At 36.2% G+C, this 23,676-nt stretch overlaps 1 protein-coding gene across 1 annotated transcript; it reads left to right on the forward strand.

The window, feature by feature from the left end:
• On the forward strand, nucleotides 1–16,696 carry LOC133990487 (macrophage mannose receptor 1-like). The gene is made up of 33 exons (XM_062428817.1): nucleotides 1–138; nucleotides 520–873; nucleotides 1,164–1,334; nucleotides 1,547–1,702; nucleotides 2,040–2,150; nucleotides 2,354–2,491; nucleotides 2,595–2,774; nucleotides 3,743–3,897; nucleotides 4,251–4,364; nucleotides 5,282–5,397; nucleotides 5,557–5,705; nucleotides 5,805–6,004; nucleotides 6,626–6,747; nucleotides 6,890–6,962; nucleotides 7,086–7,239; nucleotides 7,375–7,413; nucleotides 8,206–8,369; nucleotides 8,474–8,535; nucleotides 9,617–9,717; nucleotides 9,835–9,977; nucleotides 10,195–10,300; nucleotides 10,431–10,555; nucleotides 10,682–10,720; nucleotides 10,919–10,960; nucleotides 11,163–11,198; nucleotides 12,191–12,296; nucleotides 13,311–13,543; nucleotides 14,047–14,212; nucleotides 14,515–14,685; nucleotides 14,792–14,908; nucleotides 15,213–15,371; nucleotides 15,549–15,578; nucleotides 15,670–16,696. The coding sequence occupies exons 1-33, from the start codon at nucleotides 66–68 to the stop codon at nucleotides 15,933–15,935; spliced, it is 4,371 nt and encodes a 1,456-aa protein (XP_062284801.1). The 5' UTR covers nucleotides 1–65; the 3' UTR covers nucleotides 15,936–16,696.
• The last annotated feature ends 6,980 nt before the right edge of the window (nucleotides 16,697–23,676 follow it).

The following is a 23,676-nucleotide window of genomic DNA, read 5'->3' on the forward strand; positions in this document are numbered from 1 at the left end:
CACAACTCCTTCATCCTCTCAGAAATGCATAGATAACGTCTTCTGCTGTAAGACATTTCAGAGGAATGTTAACAATGTGGGTGACTTGTACAGCTTTTGTTCTCCTCGTCCAAACACTCCAGAGTCTGGCTTTTGATGGTAAAGTATTCCAACTTTTAATTAAGCTTTTTGTGTAGATTATATAGATGTGCATTATACCAAATTTGTATGAGGCTGCTGTGTCCTCTGAGTTGCCAAAATTAATTCTTGTAGATTATATTAAATTCAATATTGAAGTGTTTTACTTTTGCATACATACATATTGCCAGCATGAGATATGTGTGTGTGTGTGTGTGTGTGTATATATATATATATATATATATATACACACACACATATTTTATATTAAGATATACAATATCATAATATACCATCAAATTACACAAAACCAATAACTCCAATGACTGCAAACAGGATTTTCTGATTTCTTCTGCACTCTCACAGTCTTTACTTGATTTCTTGACCTATATGTCTTTACAGATTCACCATTTCAACTTACTAACAAGGCCACTGGTTTTTGTTTGGTTAAAAAATACACCTATTGCAATGATATTCAGTGGACAACTGGTGACCGACTTCTGGTTCACCGGATTGGAAAATGCCTGGGAGTCCAAGGGAAAAGTGTTGGAAGTGAAATAAGTCTCTACGACTGTGACGAAAACAGCGAACTCCAAAAGTGGGAATGCAAGAATGAAATGCTGCTCGCCCTCAAAGGCCAAGAGCTTTACATTGAGCTCACTGCAGATACGGCTATTCTCTCTAAAACAACAGGACCCAACAACCACCTTACAATTTCAGGGACATCCAGTGGTGCTTGCACAAGAACATACAGAGGTACAGAATAAAAACACTGTGTTTGTGTGCATGCACTAATTCAAATCCATTTTCACAGAATTTAACCTACAAAACTTAATAGAAGAAATGTTTTTAAAGATTATTTAGACTTATAGCCTAAAAGAAAATCAGTGCTGTAGAAAAAAATCAAAACAGACTCCACCCCACATTTTAACTATTTAGTCATACATCATGATATTATAAAATGTATTCTGCTACAGCACAGATATACAGTTATTATACGTATCAACCTATTTTATTCTTTTGTTCTTTCTTCCTTGTTTTGTTAGAACTTTACACCATTGGAGGAAATGCAAATGGTCGACCCTGCATGTTTCCCTTCCATTACAGAGACCGGTGGTACACAGAATGCACTACGTTTGATTCCTCAGAAAAGCGTCTTTGGTGTGCGATTCAAACACAATATGAACATGAACTCTGGGGCTTTTGCCCAACGAACTGTGAGTACCACCTATGAGAAATAGTTTTATTATACTGAAGTGACAGAAGCGCATATTAACAATGCATGGTTGTTAAGTGTGTACTCATTTACAATTGATATTGATTTAGCAGCTACCGATAGTTTGCAGCAAAGTCCTTCTCTAACAATGTGCAACCTGAGGTAACATGGGGAAATTATTACATATACTGTATTTGTATGTAAATTTTACAGCCAAAGAATACTGGAATAAACACCCAACAACAGGAGCTTCTTACCAGCTCAACACACAGTCAGCTCTGACTTGGGCCCAGGCAGAGGCCAGCTGCAAACAGCAGGCTGCCTCCCTGCTCAGCATCACTGATCCTCACCAGCAGGCTTATGTTATAGGTATGGTGCCACTACTCAATGTATTCACAAAGGAAGCATGAATTTGGGCACATACAGTATCTAGATACTACTTTGTTTTGTGTTACTTGTCTTCTCCAATTAACTTTTTATCTATTATTGGATGTCATAATGGAACTCCTCATTAAAAAGATCCTTCTTATACATTATAAAATGCATTGCTTGTACTGACAAATGACAGATCTAATTGTGTGCATATATGCTGTGTACATACATTTTGAACTTCAATGACAACTAGTGGCATAAGTTAAGAAGTGTTTTAGAGAAAGACTCACGTTTCCCACCTTTTTCTACCCCACACATTCACAAACACAAACAGCACTACTAGGGCAAGGGGGTAGTAAGCTTTGGATCGGGCTGATCCTGGATCCAGAACATGGTTGGCAGTGGTCAAATGGGAGGCCTTACCGCTATCTCACATGGGACTCAGGTAGGTTTTTTTCTGTACTTCAATAATGCTACCAGAAGATAGAGAAAGTTGAGACTTTTTCCTTACTTTTTCTTGTTATTTATTTGTTATTTTAGTGCCATCTTATACAATTTTTTACAGGGTGTGTGCATGACTGTAAGACAAATCTAAGAATTGATATGAGGTTGATTGCAAAACTAATCTGTCAAGTATAACTGTTGTAGGACATCCGCTTCCTGATCCAGGACAAAACTGTGCAATTGTTGATCCTGCTGTAGAGTACTCTTGGCAAAGTTCAAGTTGCAACAAGAAGCTGGGGTACATTTGCTATAGTGAAGGGCCCATGGAAACTCCTACAGAAGGTAATCTAGACATCCTCTGGTTCCTGTATTACTACAATATTTCTCAATCTGACAAATTCATTGTATTATTCAGTCCTTATGTCTTTGTTCTTTTCATGACCAGCTGTTGAGACAGGATTTTGTTCAAACCCATGGATTCCCTACAATGGCCACTGCTTCTACCTTCAGCAAACTCAGAAAACATGGTCTGATGCTCAGACAGAGTGTCGCAATGAAGGTGGGAACCTAGTGAGCATCCGCAATGTGGAGGACCAAAGCTTTGTCATCTCTCAACTTGGATATGGTAAGTGAAGACAATAAAAACAAACACAAGCAAAGGAAAGAAATCCTTACAACTAGAACACTTTCACAAATATGATTGGATGTTACAATTCAGCTGGTAGCTAAACAGCTGAAAAATGAGCTAGTGCAGGGATTAGGAAGCATTAATGAACCAAGTGGTGGCAATCAACTAATGCAAGCACCGTGCATCTCTCTGATCATGTAGAGAAATTATCTACATGATCAGGGAGATGTATGTTGTTCACCGTTGGTAACCTGGAAACAACTGCCGTGCTGGGACAGATGTTACGGGGATGTGTCACTTGTTCAGAACTGTTTGTCCTGAAGATGAGCAGCAATACTATAGCAATGTTTTCTATTGTCAGCTGCACACTGCTTCTGTAGATGCTTGGTTAGCATTAGCATAAGGCCCAGCTAGCTAAACTGGACAGCTGCCAGAAAATAACTGTGAAAATTCCACAACTTTATGCAGCAGTGTTCACGAACATGGCTGCCACAGTGAGCAAAGTGAGGCATGCTGTGACATTTTTATTCCGTGTACAGCAAGGGAGGTGCATGTGTTTTAAAATGTATGCAGCCATTATAGACAGTCATCTCATTAAACAGTCTGAGGCGCCACCTAGTGGCAATACAGAGTACTACAGCATATCAACAGTGCATTTTCTGACTGTTATATTCCATGTCATTCATCTTCTGTATTATGAAATAACATATTTTAAATCTAATACATTTTTAACAGAAATGATTTGATAATTATTTAATAATTGACAGCCCTAGCCCAAACTAATGCTATGCTCCATTCTACAACTGATGCAAAAAAGTAGTATGAGCATAATAAGTGGAGAGCTCCAGAAGAAAGATTAAAAACATGAACACAATGTGCAGATGTCTGTTATTCACTAGTAACATGTTAACTGATGGTCATATATAGTTAATGGAAAGATCATTTCATTCTGCTCATGTCTGCAGCACCCACAGATGAGCTCTGGATTGGACTGAATGACAAGAAGACCGAAGGACTTTTTGACTGGAGTGACCACTCAACTGTCAGCTTTACCAGCTGGGGATATGGGGAGCCTACTGTCTCTACTGACCTTGAAGATTGTGTTCTCATCAGGGGAGAGGTGAGGCACATCACCTTTACGTATGTGCACAACATACACTCTTTGGGGGAAGGTGTCATTAAATAATGCACTTTAATATGTCCAATGGCAAAGCTAATCTGTAAAACAAGCAGCAAAAATGTGCAGCTATATTCATGTTTAATTGATATTTTAACTGATTGTGCATTTGTTAAATAGGTTAAGTTAAACATTTAGATTGTGTATTGTATATGTATCTACAGTATTATATTAGTACAGTTTTAAGAGTATGGAATTTTTGTTTAACATCTGATATACAGTACTGGTAGGCTACATTGATTGTAGATTCTTCAGAGTCACATAAATGATCATTTTATGGTACTGCTTTGCTGCAGAATGGGAACTGGGCTGCTCGTGTGTGTGAAGAGAAACATGGCTTCATTTGTATGAAGATGAGTGCTTCAAACCCCACTGGAGATGAAGTGGAGCAGAATGTGGGCTGCAAAACCGTATGTGAAGTTTACTTAATTAACTGTTTTTAGTTCAGAGTTTTGGTGGTTTCCAGATAAATCTGCAAAACTCAACCTGCCCAGCTAAAAAGAAAATGATCAGGTTAGCTGGTTAACACAGTAGAGCACCCAGCGACTTAAAAGACAGATTTTTTTCACAGCAGTTTGGGATTGAAACAAACAACCATAATGGGGCTGTATATTTTTCAGCCTATTGTGGAGTTCCCCCAAGCATATGCATTTATTTTGGTATGGACAGTGAGGACATGTTGCTACTAATGTCAGGGCACAGTTAAATTGTCCCTACCAATATTTTTTACATTTTCAAACAATCTTGTTAGCTCTACTCTATAAAGGATTAACTGGTAAGGTCTATATGCTGTGGGGCAAGGTTTGTGTAGAGAGCTACATTAATCAACAGTGAAACAGTGACCTGATGATCTGAAAACCCTTTAGAGTCGACTACACATTGTCTGCTAGCTACAGCACTGGCGCTTGTGCTTGCATTTGACAGCAGAGTCTGTCGGATGAATGAACAACAGTGATTTTGAAGCTGCATGAAACAACATACAGTAAAGCACATTCAAGCTTGTTTATGTATGCACACATACACAAACACACACACACACATACATATGCTATCCAGCAAAACATGTATTTACCATTTAGTTTAAAGTTTAAAGCTATAAAATATGGTTACACTTATGTTATGAAGCTTGTCAAATCCATGTAATACAAAAATGGCCACGTTTCTTTCCCTCCACCTAAAAATTGATCCATTGTAGAAAAACATACATTATATATATATATATATATATATATATATATATATATATATATATATATATATATATATATATATATATTTATTTATTTATTTTATTTTATTTTTTTAACACTGTTTTCCAACAATCCAGGGGTGGAGAAGACATGGCTCCTACTGCTACTATGTAGGGAAAGAGAGAAATACTTTTGAGGAAGCCAAAGAATACTGCAAAAGTTCAGACTCTTACTTAGCTGATGTTTCAAATAGGTAAGAACATTTTATTTAATATTCTAAGCTTGCTAGGTGCAAGACTTAATTTCAGAGGTTCCAATGTACTGTATTGGGATTTACAAAAAAAAGGAATGCTTTTATTACTGTACAGCATTTGGCGAAACCCTATGATCCTACTTGTGTAAATATTTTCAGGGTGGATAATGCATTCCTTGTCAGCTTGGTGGGAAGGAGACCAGAGAAATATTTCTGGCTGGGGCTCGCAAACCAGAGAAACATTGATGAATTTGTGTGGACCAACACAGACAATGTGAGATTTACTCACTGGAATGCTGAAATGCCAGGTATGCACAGGAGTTTTAACTCCATCTGTAGTTCTGTTGGTGTGTCAGAAAGTGACTTCACAATTGACTTTCTACCAACTTCTCCCTTGACAATGCAAGGTCACCACCAGGGCGGTGTTGCCATAAAAACTGGGATTTTTGCTGGACTCTGGGATGTGTTGCCCTGCACCAATAAAGAGAAATACATCTGCAAGCACCTGGCAGAAGGGGCCGTTTTAACCCCTGCACCACCAACTCTTACACCTCCTAAGTGTGCAGACAGTTGGACTCGATTAGGGTCAAGAAACGTTTGCTTTAAGGTAAAGCTATATAAAGAAAAAAAATCACCTAAGCGACCTGATTTTTCTCAGGTTAGTTAATTTAGAAACAAGAATCTGTAAAGGTTTGCAGCCTGATATGCTGAGAAAATTAATGTTTACTGAAATCATTCATCATCATCATCACCAAAATGTAAAATATGGGGGATCAATGATCAAATTCTTGGTTCGATCAAAACTAATTTCCAATGGAGTAATTCTGTTTGCACCCTCCGGACGTACTTGTGTGACTGAATTTCTCCTCTGTTAGCTTGATGAATATGGCAACCCAATAGTTTTTACATACTGTAACACCTATTAATATGGACATGAATTAAGGAGTTTTAATTAGTTTCAATTAATCAGTTTTTCTTCCCTTATACATATTTATGCAACTAACCAAATATACTCAGTTCCTCTTAACATCTAAATGATATATTGTTGTGAGGCCGTCAATGTAACTCGAATTTTGAACACAAAGGCATTTCATAAGATAGATATAAATGTGTGCACAGTTATATTATTGTGTAGAATACGAAACATGTTTGTCCTTTTAAATGATGCCTCAGATGTTGGTGTCAAAGGACTATCAAACCATGTTGAATCTCCTGACTTGTATTTAAGTTGTTTCTGGAGTCATCTTCAACATGGAGGACCTGGTATGGGGCCAGAGATTACTGCAGGGCCATCGGAGGAGACCTGCTCAGCATCCACAGTGTAGCTGAGCTACAACTGCTACCACACGGGTACAGTGTAACCTGTAAAATTGGAGCAGAGCAAAGGGGACAGTGCATCATCAGAAAATTACAATATCAGAAGTTTGTTGTTTAAACATTTTACAAAACAGGTTGCATACTTTTATCATTAATTTGAGTTTGTCAATTATAGATATTATGATGTGTGGATTGGACTCAATGCCCCGGACCAAATGACCGGTTATGTGTGGAGTGATGGATCTGCAGTAAGTTAACAGTTTTCTACTTTAATAGTTGAGTGAATCAGTTTTGGTTTATGACGCTCAATGAAATTGAAAATAAAAATTAAAAATCCTTGTTTTTTTATATATTTGCTTTTTTTTTTACAGCTGCAATTTCAACACTGGATGGAAGGAGAGCCAAACAATAAAAATAATACTGAATCTTGTGTTGAAGTCAAATTAAATAATCAGGATATGGGGGGATCTTGGAAAGATGTGCACTGTGAACTCTACCATGGATGGCTTTGCCAGATCCGTGCAGGTAAAATTAGTGACTAAAATCATTCTTTTCAACCTTGTTGATTACCAATATATCAAAGATACCCACTACACCATTGGTGTACCACTCCAGGCCTCCATACATGGTTGTTTGTATAATTATCCTCGGTCTTTGCAGGAGTGACTCCAAATCCAACTCCAGGTCCTGTTGCTCCAGGTAAGTAGTCCATTTCTACAACCACACAGTCATCATTGGAGATGAGTGTTTGGCACAAAGGTTATTATTTATGGCATGGCTTAAATTTGCTGCCAATATTTCTTGTTTTATCTCTATGGGGACACTAGCTAAACATATTTACACTAAAACAGCCATCAGAATTCACACAAATAGACTAGCTGTGAGGCTCCATATACAGTAGAGGTGCTTTGAGCAAAATGCAAACGTCACCATACTAACATGCTCATAATGACAATGCTAATAGGCTGATGTTCAGAAAGTGTAATAGACACATCACATCATAACAATGGCTAATTAGCACTGACCACAAAGTACCGATGAGGTTGATGGGAATGTCATTACATCTGCAGGGTGGTCATACACTTATTTGACAAATTAAAATTCTGATTAAAAGTCAGGGAGTCACCAAAGTTATTACCATTCATCAGAGAGACATCAATGTGTTTAGCAAATTTCATGGCAATCCATCCAGTAGATTTTGAGATATTTAACTGGATAATTGAAAACTTCAACTGTTGGTGACGCTAGAAGGAATGTCATGGGATCAGCAAAGTGAGTACGTTTCATAACCTGAGAACTATAAATGTCATAAAGGTTTATTGCAATCCACCCATTAGTTGTTGTTAGTTGTTGAGATGTTTCAGCCTCAATCCTGAAGGAGGCTGACCAACTGAGATTACCATCCATAAAGCCATGTCACTAGCACAGCTAAAAGCAACTAAAATTGTGAACCTACACATCTACTCAAAGATTTTTCTAACATCTTTTCAGACTATAATACAACTTCAGATGGGTGGCTTGAATGGAATGGGAATCAATATTATTTTAACCAATGGACGAAGCCTATGGAAGACGCTCGTTACTTCTGCCAACAGAGGCATGGTGACTTGGTAACTATCAACAGTGAAGCTGAGAATGTCTTTATATGGAAACAGGTGAGCGGTGATATTACGGACATTACTCATTAGCAATAGCATTTATGTTCACCACATACCAAAGTTTTGCTGGTTTTACTGAATGTCTTTGTCTGTGTGTATAGATATCCAGAACTTATACATCTAACTGGATAGGCCTGAATGTAGATCTTGATGGAACATACGAGTGAGTATAAAGTCAATAATGAATTCAACACAAGAGAATAAAAATCAAAGAAAAAAGTATGAAAACTATGTGATGTATAGTACATGTAATCAGCTGAATGTGTTGTGCTGTGAGAGCTGTTGGAAAAATGTTAGAAAGCTGTTGCATAACCACAGCAGTTGTAAATCCTAGTTGTTCTACCAGGTGTGCAGAAATTAGGCCATAATTTGTCTTTATGTTTTTATTAAAAATAATATTCGGCATCACATCAAACACTTACATATTGTTGCCAAAGTTCTGATAAATGGTCATGCCCATCACAATAGATGAATATATGAATATTCAGTATCCTTTCAGGTCTGCTTTGGTCACTCTCTCCTGAGGGAAACATCTGGCTTTAAGCCTTCTACATGCTCCACAACGTTCACTTACTAGTTTATACTATTGCTTGGCAGATAGCTTACTTAGAGTTTATCAGATGCTTTTTACATTAAAACAGCTGCCTGCTGTACCTGAAAGTAAAGTTTGAGGGGTTGAAAACCTAAACAGTGATCCAAAATAGACTTCAGGACTGCAGAGTTGGGTGGTAGTTCACAGTGGCGTTGTGACCATACACAAGCTCTTTTATGTCACAATTACAAAATCATTTACAAAAATTGTTGGTAAACAAAATGATTAGTGCATCTGCAATTATTTATATAGGCAGTCAATGCCATTGCAGAGCTGGTGTTTTTAAAATTAAGTTGTCAAATAAAAAACAAACAAACAAAACCAGTCAGCCAGCTCAGTTATTTCTTGGTGGATTCTGGGTTAACTTTACAGGACAATATTTATATTTCTAAGATGTGCTATTGCATAAAGATTTAGCAAAGAGTGCAGCCAAATATTCTCTGTCATACAGTATGTTAGTATGTCAAATTGACCTGTGTGATCTCTATGGGGTTCTCTTCTGTTGCTTGAGGGTGGCAGTGTTATTGTGAATACCCCTGACACCTGCTGCTTGCTAGAGACCAGCATAAAAAAATAAGATGTAAACTGAAATAAGAGTTTGTTATACATGCGTCTTTTGAAATTTTAATGGATTTGTCTGTGTTTCAAAAAGGTGGATGGATGGTTCTCCAGTAGTGTTTCAAAGGTGGGATGACAATCAACCTCGTTTCTTGAACAATGATGAGAATTGTGCTGCCATGACCTCCTCCCTGGGTGAGCGACTTAAAACTGATTAATCTTCACTGGCAGGCTTGTATATGATGATTTTAATAAAAAATAAAATAAAATGTACACTATATTTACATGTATTTTATTGTATTTGGTCCAAAGGGTTCTGGCATGATGATAATTGTGGGAGGGATCACCATTTCATTTGTAAACGTAGTGGCTCACCACCTGCCAACACCACTGTAGCGCCCACAGTGCCTCCTAAAGGTGGCTGTCCAGAAAACTGGAAAAAATTTGACTCAAAGGTCAGAGGTCACTTTTAATTTTTATAGTTGTTTGAAAGGATGGGAATACAACTGATGTTGCAAATATTTAAATTATCAGTGCTTGCAAAGAAACTGGCCTTCAGTCTGTTTTTTAATTTTTTATTTCAACATTTAATTTTTAAAAGATTTTGTGTGGAGAAAAAAATAGCTACTGCTCTTTTGAGATCACATAAAACTGTTCATTTATCACCTACAGTGTTACAGCATCACGAAAAGCCAGAGGGAGACATGGGATGGAGCAAGGAAACAATGCAGAAAGATGGGAGGAGATCTGGCTTCAATTCTCTCAAGACATGTGCAATGTTTGTTTGTCTTATTTCCCCCAGAAAAACACAATATATTATCTCACAAACAATGTGAATGTCTGATGCACATCAAAATAAAGTCACAAATATTTCAACCGTCAATCATAAATATGTGTTACATTTTCAGTGTTTTTGACCACTCAAATGACTGAGGCACCTACTACAGACTTGTGGGTTGGTTTGCATAAAATGAATCATTATGCATTTGTCTGGACTGATGGGCGACCAATGCGACACACCCACTGGGCTTCAGTAGGTTGACGCTGTGATTTTTGCATTCTAATGTTAAGTACACAAGTTATGTGTTGCACAACTAAAAAAATGCCCTTCTGTTGTGACATTTCTTTAATGAAAATGTGACCCTTTGTTTCTCCATAGAGACCGCAACGCCATATTCCAATGTATGACGCTTATTCGGTAACTATTTCAACTCTGTACATGTGTATATTGTATCTGAGGTGTATCTGTGAAAACTTCTGGTCTAAATGACTGAGGTTATGCCTGAAGTACAAACAAACCTTATTAAGTATTGTTATTAATTACATGCATCCGTATAATTTATAATTCATTTTTTTGTACTGCTCAAATTCCTGACTTTCCTATTTTCCATTGCAGCTGGACAACGGTTTTCATAGTATCCATGATTTTCACGGCATGGTAAAACTGTTTGATACTTTGATGTCCTTCATTTTTGTTCTCTGGAATCAGAATGCAGAATATTTTTATGACAACCAGGAGTTGTGCCTCTCGTACACTCAGCTGTTGTTTAGCATTTTCGATGAGTTATTTGTAAATATATTCTTTATTTTTTGCTGGTATATTCATAAAAATGTTTGACATTCCTATTATTTTATTGCAGATGGATTTCTATCATGGAGGATATGAATATTATAAGGTAACACGGCACATGTTAAGAGCAATACCACTGTTTGTCATAACTTGGAGCCAAATTATGTCATGCTTTAAATTTTTTTTTAAAAAGGCCATAATTGTCATAAAACCGTAACCACTGTAAGAAAAGACAAACAAATTCCCACACTGTGGCAACTAAAATGAGTACAAATACATCTATTTCTCTATTCTACTCATAATGTTATGTTATGTTAATGTACTTATTCCTTCATTCTCTCAATTATGTTAAGATTAAAAATTATTTGTTAAGAAACTACAAGATTCAAGATGTATCCATATGCATTTATATATTAAGCATTAGTATTATGACTGCCTCCTTTTTAGTCAATAGATAATTGTTGTCTTGGTGAACTGATAACAATATTTTGACAATTATCATGTGGCAAAGATGCTGTCCATTACATCTGACTGCTGCAAAAGATTCACATCACTGGCATAATAGCAGTAGATTTCAAAAGATGCTTTTTCCTTATTGTATCTTTCTGCAGAAAATCAATCAATCAAATTGTATTTATATAGCACCTTTCATACAGACTAGTGTAGTTCAAAGTGCTTTCATAGTTATTTGATTGACAAGCTGATAATAAGAGATTAAGAAAAATAACAACAATATTATTAATAGTTATTTTACAAAAAAAAGATAAGGAGATAAAACCATAGAATGATAATAATAAGATAGTGTAAAATAAAGTAGACAAAAAATAAATAAATAAGTTTAAAATATTAAAACATCAAAACAAGCACAATATAAAATAAAAATAATAAAATTAAAGGCTATAAACTATTATAGTTTTAAAAGCCAGGCTGAACAGGTGGGTTTTGAGTTTCCTTTTAAAAATGTCCACACTTCCAGCTGTTCTCAGGTCCTCAGGCCGTCTGTATCATGAGCCCTAAAAAATGACTCTAGATCTTTATAATACTATAATATTGTCATCATTTGTACTTCATATGACTGTTTATATGTCTATGCTACAGCCGGAGGATTGTGCTCTGCTGAATACTGAGCCTGAATTTGGTATTGGGAAATGGAGACCAAGGTTCTGCAATGATACCAATGGATATGTCTGTCTTCGAAAAGTTGGTAAGCCATTTCTCTGCCCTTTCTCTTACTCTACATGTATTTTCTATGTTACTAGTAGACAAGGACTGGCACAATGTTGCCCATTTGTATTTATTTCATACAGGGATTGCTGAGATACTTTGATGCAAAATTCTATTGATCCAGTATTAGTCATAAACCAGTGATGCTCCCTGATATTGTAATGTTTCTATATTATTATTATTATTATTATTATTATTATATTCAAACTTTTACTTTTATCCGATATTCTTTATTTCCCTAAATGACTAAATGTAAAACCATCAGCCAAGCATCATCAATCTCATGCTTGACCAGTGTGTCCACTGCAGGAAATTACTAGGGAACCAAGAAGTTTTTGACAACTCAGGAACTAAAACTTTGTTTTGAAAACCATGAACCACAGACTACATTTATTTTTTGCAGGACAGTTCAATGTATTGTATTTTATTGAGCAGCATTTTGTGATATATGTTATGGAAAGGTGCTATATGATTTCATTTACTTGTTTACTTATTTTCAGAAGCTAAAAAAGTCTGGGGATAGTACTTTCTAAAGGTTCACCAAGTTTCAGGGTGGGGCTAAAGCATAAACAAATGACCATTTAACATTCATCAGATTGTTTTCTGTGATAATGCAAAATGCAAATGATGATGAGGATGTAAATCCTGACATATAGGACTCACTTAGCAAATGTTTAGCCATAGTAACTAAATCTATCACAGACTATGTGTTAAGGGATACATTGATAGACATAATTACATTTTTTGAATTTTGAATTTTAATTTGAGGGTAACTCTACCTTGAACAGCATACATGATCAATGAATTCAACAACAAAAATTACACTGTATATAAATACACAGCCAATTAAAATACCACAGTTGTTGAATTGGGTGAATGAGTAATGTTATTCTTATGAAAATGGAAAAGAATAATAACTATAAAGCATTCATGCAACAAAGCTTAAAATATGTGAAAAATAAAGGTTTCAAATCTAATTTCTCATCCTAAACAGATCCATCAATCGCAGACTCCCCTGAACCAACATCTTATAACGACTATGTCAAAATACTTAATGACTCCATCAAGGTTGTTACTCAACAAATGCCCTGGGTTGACGCCAAGAGGAACTGTGAGAATGATGGTGCCAAACTGGCCAGCCTGCGAAACGAGTGGACCCACATCTACGTTGAGCTGATGGCTTTTAATCTTCAAGCTCCTCTGTGGTTAGGACTGAACAGAATGGAGGTAAGAGGACTGAGAGTCTGTCAAACAGCACACAGCAAAATAGAGCAACACCAGTAACCTGTTTGTAACTTAAAACTTGATACCGTTTTTCTAACAGAGCCCCACTCACTTAAAATCAGTGATCAATCATAATAAGAAGCTGACTTGGGTTTTCAGGGCCTTCAAAATGGTATTCTGTAATTGTTGAAACAGTCCATTTACAATAGATGGCTTTTATGGTTTAACATTTTGTTATACTTCTATCCATGAAATGTGGCATAAAATCATAACATAGTAGCATTGATGTTATTATGTAAATAGATAAGTTATATCCCCAAGAGCAAAATAATACAATATTTTATTGTCTTTTCGGCAATGTTATTATGCAAATTTTGAAAAAGAAGAAAAGAGTTCACCATTCATCAATATATAAAATCCTAGAGATTACATTTCCTTGAAATAACTTGACTGATTATTTGTTGAATAATAATCTTGAATCCATTTTGATCCATCTGTCGTTTCAGACCGGCGGGTATTTTAGATATATTGATGGCTGGCGTATGACTTTATTCAATTGGGGTAGAAGTGAACCACGCAGCGACCGACATTGTGTGTACCTGGATATAGATGGAGAATGGAAGACCGCTGACTGCAATCAGAAAATGAACAGTGTTTGTATGAAATCTACAGGTAGGGCTCATGTAAACGTTAACAAACTGATGTATGATTTACCTTAAATGCCCGCATGTCACAATGCATCCTGCCTTTATCTGTTTGGAACATTGTTTTATTATTATTGACTGAATGCTAATTACTGTTCAGTACTGTAAATGCTGATTGTAGGATGCTACCATTGTATTTTGTTTCGTTGTGGCATCATTTTCTTTTTCTAGGATATTGTCAAACATAAGGATAAAATGTAGGGAGTGCATTGTATTTGAAAGCATGTAATTAACTGATAGCAGTGTTTTAACTGTTTCTTTCATTCACAGATGTGCCGCCAACAGAGTCAAGCGAATTTCCAGGATTTTGCCCTGAGGACCCAGAGACAACCTCACACAGAAGCGAGAGAAGTAGCTGGATAACATATAAGGGTTATTGTTATCTCTTTATGACTGAAAAAACTAGTTGGGCAGATGCATCTGTCAATTGTGCAAGACATGGTAAGGATTTTCTATCGATGGAATACATATTTTTAACTATTCAGTTGTGTGTAGCTTTATTTAAAGACCTACTGTTTTTTGTTGTTTGTTTGTTTTTTTTGTTAAGGTGGGACTCTTGCTAGCATTGAAGAGCCCCAGGAACAGGATTTCATTCATAGCAATCTGCTAACATTTAAAGATAGCTATACGTTTTTCTGGATTGGCTTGTACAGAACTCACAAAGGTACAGTACATTCAAAACCTCTGATGTCCTATATTTTATTTATGTTGTGTTCTGTGCAACTTGCAGCATTTCTTGGTAGTTATTTGGTTATTATTGTGTTTGCAGCTTGTCCTGTTGCCCTGAGTGGCCAATTTTTTCACAAAAGTAATAAGAGCGTTTGGTTGTACATTGTACAAGCACCATGTGGCAACTTTTTGTTTCCTTTGACAGTGAAAGAAGGTTAAAATTATGAAAAAAAAACTCTTCATCTGGCACAAAAACACACTGCATTAGGAAGAAATGCTGAATTTTTATTTGTTCCCAGGCAAATGGTTGTGGTTGGATAAATCAGTCATGGACTACACTAACTGGTCTAAAGGTGATCCTGCTGGTAGCAGTTATGGAGAGATTCGAACTGCAGATGGGACATGGGGTGCAAGTCGCGGGTGGTATCGCAAAGGATATATCTGCAAAACACCCAAAAGTGAGACCATCATACACTGAATTGCAGTAATAGTGTAGTAGTCAATACAGAAACTTTCAAATTAATCAAAATGTATTTACAAATTGATTGAGATGTGTAGAGTATACTTTGAATTAATTGATACAAAATGATATGCCTTATGAAAAGTTAATTTGATCATGTATGTTTTCCTTCTAGCACAAAAAGTGACATCACCATCAACACATAGTAAGTAAAATTTCCTCATCTTTTCTATTTGACTCATAATTATAATTCATATGTTTTGGCTGACCATCATCAACATATTGAATCTGTGCAGAAAATTCTACAAAAGAACCTCATACTCGTGGCTACATCGCTTTGACAGTTGTGCTGGTCATTTTTGGGATTGCCATGGGGGCAATCATCGCCTTCTTCCTCTTCAAGAAGTCTGGCCGCCGCTTACCTATCCCTCAAAAGTTAACTAATTTTGACAACCCAATGTTCTTCAACAATGAGCGGTCTCAGCCTAATCTGGTGGCTTCCAGTCAATTGGTAGTGAATACAGAGGAAGAGGACCCTGGTTCTGTTAAAACTGTAATGTAATTATCAGCAGAATCTGCTACAAAAAAACCAATGTATTTTCTAGCACTGGGTTGCTCACAATTGCAACTGCACAAAATAGACAAAAATAATTTTGTTGTGGGATATTTTATTTTACATCGTACAAATACCTATCCATTTGTAATTGTTTGAAAATATGTTCAACTGTATATGTTACAAGAACTAAGACTTTACTGGGTGACTGATTGATTGAATGTACACAGAATTTTACGTCATACCTTAGTTTACTTTAACTACTACACCTGCTAGAATTATGCTGTGTATTTGCAACTTGAGTTTGTAAGAGAAAGTTGAAATATCAAATTAGCTTTGCTTAGGGGACACAGGTAGATAAGCGGCAATCAATTTATGTATGGTTTATCAGCATTCTGTGGAGTCTACACTTTTACTCCACCACTTCTCAAGTGAAAATATTCTTATATCTTTTACATTTATCTGATGGCTGTAGTTGCTGCTTATTCTGCAAGATTTGTACATACAAAATAAACAGTGGATGTTGATCAACCATTAAGCAATGTGTACTGAGAACATAAAAAATAATCTGGACAGACAGGATGAGGAGGGAGATGTCTACCTGAAGGCAGCGTTTATGGGTAGTTGAAACAGTTGAAAAAGCAACAGGTTTACTTCTCAATAACAACTGAACTGAAAATTTAAAAATGTACTAAAGCCCCAGTGAAACGGAAGTTAAAGCATGTTTATCTCCTGTATTGTGATAGAATGTAACGAAATATTTGATCGGTGTACAGTTGCAAGAGAGATTAAAATCAAGTCTTTCGCATTTGATTGGACCACTAAAAAAGTGGGAAGAGCTTACTGAGTAAAAAGTACACACACACACACACAAAGTATCAAATAAATTACTTGTACACTCTCTGTATGGATTGAACACCATAGATAGCCTACAAGGCATACAATAATGGTTGAAGTACTCAGATCCTTTACTTCAATAAAAAAGCCAATGTAAAAAATACTCCATTACTAGTAAAAGCATGAAAAATCCTACTTAAGTACATAAGTATTAACAATAAAGTGAACTTTAAGTATTAAAGTAAAAGTAGTGATTTGGTCCCTCAGACTTCATTAGATTATTAATACTGACATCAGTGTGTAATCAGCATGTTACTGTTGTAGCTGCTGGAGGTGGAGCTAGTTTTAACTACTTTATATACAGTTAGCTTGTGTAGTCCATTGGTTCCCAGCCAAGGGGTTGGGCCCCTCCAAAGATAAATCTGAGGGGTTTGTTATATCATTAATGGGAGACAACTCATAGACATCGGAAATGTGACTCTGAATACACACTGCTTTTACTAATTTGTCGAAGCCAAAAAGGTTGAAAACCACTGGTTTCATCTTTAACAATGTGTTGTATTTTAAAAGCTTAGTTATATTATCCATTGTGTCAAATCGTCATCTGAAAAGTAACTAAAGCTGTTGTTATCGGGAATTTGTTTGTCAATGGTTAACCTCATTAGTGGAGAAAGTGTACAAGAGCCCAGGATGTCTTAGGCCGAAAATATTTATTGAAGCTTGGCCAAGGAGAATCAAAGTATTATCAATGCACCCCTTTGACACCATGATTCTGAGGAAAGTCTTTAAGCCTTTACAGATAGTACCACAAATACTTTATGCTCATAAATGCTCAATGCATCTACAGTAATGGAATTAGCCTTGTAGAAGCTAAGCCAATGCTTTAAGCCACTGAGGCATTTCAACAGGAAACTTATTGACACGCTTTGATTTTGCATAACGGATGAATGAGAATCCAGTGGCTTTTTAGTATAGATGCAAACAATTCCATTTATTTGACATCTTATGCTTTTAAGTCATACATTATCTCATATACATATCCGCATGAAGCATACCGTGCGCAGCGCAGAGAAGCGGTCAAAAACTGTTTTTCCCTCTTCCGGTTGGAAAACACCTGACGAGCCCCCAAAAGGTTACACATTATATAGGCTGACCCGCCAATCATAATCGGACCATGACACACAAGACAATTAACATCAAATCTGCTCTTACAAGCCTATTGGTTCGTTATTCCACAAACAAGGAGACACAGTAACCCGCCTGTGGGTTTACGGAGTCAGACAATCATATCCTTTGTCTGTCTCTCTGCCAAGATTTTAGTACGGCCTTTACTGTGACGTCAAGGTCCATGCTTGACCCTAAATGTGGAAAGTTCCCTAACAGCTGTCAAATAAATGTGGAGTAAAAAGTACAATATTTCTCTCCGAAATAGTGGAAATATAAAGTAATATGGAAACAGTAGAGTACAAGTACCTCAAAATTGTACTTAAGTACAGTTACTTGAGTAAACGTACTTAGTTACTTTCCACCACTAGCATACAGTTTTCAAGTTATAGCACAGCTTAAATTAAAAGAAGAATGAAGAAACTCTCACAAGCAACTAGCAAACCCACTGCACATGTTCATTTACAAACCACACACCAGGAACAAATGACTGAAGAATCAAGAATACAAAACTGGAAATACTCCCAGTAGGGTTTGGATTAATTTGGGAAGATTACTATGACATAGCAGTTTCAGTGTCCAGGCTACAAAACATGACCTCCAAAGAATTCACAAGAATGCAGCAAATTAAGCAAGTTAGATACAGACAGCCTAGGAAAGACGTTTATCAGGAAAGAAAGCTGCAAGCAAATATAAGCTAACAATGACAGACACACATAGGGTATAACTAACTCTCATTTTTAGATGTCCAAGTCGATTCTCCTTTCTTTCATGTCATATAATCACTTTTGTGAACTAACATGTTACAAAAGTAACGCCATTAAAGTAATATATTGTTTTTAGCAGTAACACAGTAATTTAACATCTTACATGTAGGATCTCAGTAATATTATTACTGTGTCAAGTATCCTTACCACAAGAAATTATGTGTTTATTTGTTTTTTTAAAGAATTCATCCAAAGTGTGTGCCGTTCCCCCAATAGAAAAAAATCCCCCGAGACTAATTTCCTGTTGCTGAAATTTGATGGCTGCAGAGTCAGACTACATTTTTGAGATGGGTATACTCCCATTACTTTCAGTTTAACCAAGATAAGAATAGTCAAGTGCAATCTATGTGTAGGGAAGCAGCGGGAACTCTACATCAAGAAATGATAGTTCTATGTCTGCAATGAAGGCAAACATTTTTGTGATAATTCAGCGTAGGCTTAGACTACTGCCTGAGTCACGCTTTGCATATAATAGAAACCACCAACCAAAAGGAGAGGACAGGCTCTTATGCTTACTGTTTCAGGCCTACACCATTGTAAGGCTATGACACTGGATTTATTATGAATTACAATAAACGTAAGCTGCTACAGAACATTACCCTCTTTCATTTTAGACTGCCTAGTCGTATTTCTGACCCAATGCTAATTAATCCAAGAAAGCCAGAAACAATAGGGGGGCAGTGCAATTGGGCATGTATTGCGTGAATTTTGTGAGTTGTGTTTTGCTGTAGCACTTTACCTCTTAATCAGCCTCTCTCTCTTACTCCCCTTTGCAACTTGTCATGCAGTGTTCAGCCCTGGGTTGTCAGAGTCAAGATCAGGTGCAAGCTTCTGCCATTGTGCCCTGTTTGCATGGGTTACATGCAGAAGATTAATTTCTTAATTAAGTGACACTTCTCACCATACCCAACAGAAATAGAAGGTAGTCTTATTCAAACTCAAAGTGAAATGGGACAATGAAAGGAACATGGAAAGCAGATTGACTTAACCTAGATTTATTTTTTTAAATGCCTTCATCCATACAGTATTTTAACCCAATCAACACCAAAGCATTTATTTTCATTGTATGAGCTTAGTTCTCAATTAAAATTTAAACGTTATCAAGTGAGACTTCTTTCACCATCAAGCACTGCATCCAGTTTTAAGTCTGAATGTAATGTAGGTCAAATTATGAGCTTGTGTTAGCAGCAGCACAGTATTCATGAACCAAATGAGGGAATGGATAAACTTTCTAACAAAAAAACTCCAAAAAGTCACCATAACGATATCTTAAAAAACTGTGTGTGGAACAACATAAATTACCGATTGGTTGAGTACTTGTTCTCACGTGTTCTCTGGACTTCAGGAAGGCGTTTGGCAGACACAATGATTTCTCCCCGGCGGTGAGGACTGATTCGTTGTACCACCTTTTCTGTGCTTAGGCAGGTGACTCAATGTTACTGAAGCTAGCCTTTGCACATGCTCTGACAGAGAGTAATTGGAAAAACTGTATAGATGTCTATGGGAAGAACAGTGTATATAAAATGGACGTAACATCCGTGACGTCACCCATTGGTTTGTGGACTGCTGCTTGGAAGCGAATAGTTTCGGTGCATGCCGGGTAAAGAAAAACACGGATTCTACTTATATGGGCATCAGGAGGGGCATGAGGCGCCCTCCTGAACCTGTGAACCAATCAACCTGTCAATCACGACGTAGCCACGCCCTAATGCATACCCTGCTTTATCGTCAATTATAAACATTTCACAAATGAAGATCATACTGCATTGAAGAAGGCTTTAAACTAGCGATTGAGACCATAAATACATTTTTAAAACGATTACTGAGGTTATAAATCAAGTGAGAAGTTGGTGAGTTCTCCATTGACTTGTATAGAGACGGAAGTCCTTTTGACACCAAAACGGTCGCCCCCTGGTGGCCTTTTGATAGAATGCAGTTTTAAGTTACTTCCGCATTGGCGTAGGACTGGAACTCCCCGCCTGAGAACAGTGGAGGCAGCTACCCACCCAATCAGAAGTTGGCTGAACAAAAAAAAAAAAAAAATCTAAACTAGGGCAAAACCCCAGCGTACAGTCGTCCTCCTATGAAAGTCACCTGAATGAAATAATGTTAGCTGCAACAACAACTTCATGTTTTAAATGCTACTTTACTTTCCTAATGATCAGGATATATAATGGATACATTCATTTATACCGTAACTTCCAGTTTACTACATTGCTTTTTTTCTTTTCTTATGTGTTTTTATTAAGGGCACCATACAGCTCACCCCATTACAATGGCACCATAGTGCATTGCATTACATCTTTGTTATTTAAACGGCACATCACTTTATCCTTTTTGGGAGTTATTTTGGTTAAAAGATCTGCAGAATAGCGTGACACAGTGTGTGCTTGTTCAGCCGGCAACCAGGTCTCCTGTCACTCACAAGTTACTTAATCACTTTGTTTTGTGTTGGTGTTTTTTTCTTCTTTTTCTTCTTCTTTTTGTCTTTTTTGAGATGAAATGCTGTTTTACATTGACACTAAGGTTCCTCACACAAAGATATGGGGTGCCAATTGTAAAATTTTAGGTACAGTTTTATAGCTGATATATTTTGAATATTTTACTCACATTTAGCTAATTTTTCTTCCATTTGAGACAGAAATTCATGTAAAACGGCATGTTATATATTATTGTTAAAAATGTGTATATGTAAAAAAATATATATTTAAATCTTAATGTTAAATCTAAATGTTAAACGTTAAATACCATCAGGGAAGTGTCTATTTTCTGCAGCATGACAATGACCCCAAACATACAGCCAGAGTCATAAAGAGCCATCTTCATCGACATGAAGAACAAGTCCTGTAACAGATGGTATAGTCACCCCTCAGAGACCTGATCTCAACATCATCGCCATAGTCTGGGATTACGCAAAGAGACAGAAGCAACTGAGAAAGCCTAAATCCACAAAAGAACTTTAGACAACCTACATGCAAAGTACATTGAAAAACCTGATAGAATTGGTGCTGTTTTAAAGGCAAAGCATGCTCACACCAGATATTGATTTGATTTGGGTTTCTTCTGTTTGCTGCACTTTGCATTAAGTTATATGATAAATAAAAACTATTCAAGGCATTAGTTTTGAACACATTCTCATTTTACTTTTAGCACCTAAAACGTATATACACAGTTTACTTAATGGAAAGGTTATCTGCTTGACATGAAAGAATATGTCCTGTGCATCATTGCCACAATCAAGTCCTTCCAATTAAATGCCACTTAACACAACACTCTTAGTTTTACATTTTTAATGATTTTCACCAAGATAATGCATATATGTCAAATTTAACATCTGAATGCTGTACAAAACAAAAATAACCAAAACAAATAATCTTAAAAGGAACAGTCAGCCTCATCAAATCAAAGCAATCATACTCAATACTGTAGGTCAAGTTCTACCAAACAGTGCAACAGGCTCTCTGGTTCTCTTTAACATTTAACTAACAAGGCAATTATGAAGTATGTACAAATGCATAGAGATTGTATTCAAGCAATATATTTTATCACAAGAAGATGCATAGAGTATCCAGCATATAGCACAGGTCAGTGTCACCAAAAGATTATTCATGCTTCCAGACAGGGCAAATGTAATTCAGTAAATATGCTTGAACACCATTTAGAAAAGTAGGAAGCAAAGTATGGCTTCCCTTTAGAATCATGTAGAAAAATAGTTTCCTTACCAATGTTTAAAATAAATTGTTGGCCTCTAGAGATACACATCTGACTTAAATGCATGGGGGCAGAGTAAGATGTGACACTGAAACAGATAGTCAGTTGTTCCCCATAGTTATTTGACCATTTTAATTAGAAACAAAAAGTATACTGTAAAATGTGTTAATTGTACGGAAGCTAAGAGAGGCCAATGTTGCAATTATTTTTCCTTGATACTTTTAACAAGTGTGATCTTGGGATAACATAATTATTTTCTCATAACCCTTTTTGGTCAATAACTAACATTTATCGTCATTATCAATTTGCAGACTATTGGGCGCGCAGGTGGTCGAGTGGTTAGAGCACATGCCACATGTCACACCCCCCTCTCTCTCCCATGTAAAAAAAAAAAAAAAAAAAATTGCAGAGTATTATCTTGATATGTTGATTAATCGTTTAGTGTATGACATGTCAAACATAGTTAAAAATGTCCATAACAGTTTCTCAGAGCCCAAGGTGGCTTCCTTAAGTTGCTTATTTTGTGCTACCAAACTTCAAAACTCAGCAATATTCAGTTTACATGACATAAAACAAAGAAAGGCTTCAAATCCTTACATTTCAGTAGCTGAAAGCAGATTATGCATATTATGAATTGTTTTCCTTCAAATTAATTCAACAATTTAAATATCACAATATTTTCTGAATTGTTTTCTGCCAATTAACTAATTGATTAAATGTTTAAACTCTAAACAGGATAATAATTAAGTTATCTTAGGAAAACTAATTGTTTCCTGGTGATATCTTGTGAAAAGACCTTTTGTTTTTTGAAAATAAATAAAATATTTTTCTTGAGATATCAAAAAATTTACTTGGTCTTGAGATAGCAGATAAAATGAAATTATTATGATTATTGTAGCATTTGAAATTACTGAAACGATTGCTCTCAGCTTCCATACATTTGCAAATTAAATCACTTTAGAACAGAATGGTGCATGAACGGACTGCGGCAGTTTCATATTGACCAATGTTTGTGCAAAAATACACAGATAGAGCCATATATGAATCAGGTGAAAATAAGACAGACAAAACGTATCATACAAGTGATAAAAGTCCTTTAAGTAAAGTAAAAAAGGACAAATTAAATGTGTGGGGCAGGGGGTAGAAATAAAAAAAAATGGAAAAACAATATGAGGAGAAACACTGTTTACAAATATGACACAGTCTGCCATCCACTAGTGCATTATAACTTGAGCAGCATATAACCATGCATCAACCCACAGTAGAGACAG

This window comes from Scomber scombrus, chromosome 11 (genome assembly GCF_963691925.1).
Source record: "Scomber scombrus chromosome 11, fScoSco1.1, whole genome shotgun sequence".
Lineage (NCBI taxonomy): Eukaryota > Metazoa > Chordata > Actinopteri > Scombriformes > Scombridae > Scomber > Scomber scombrus.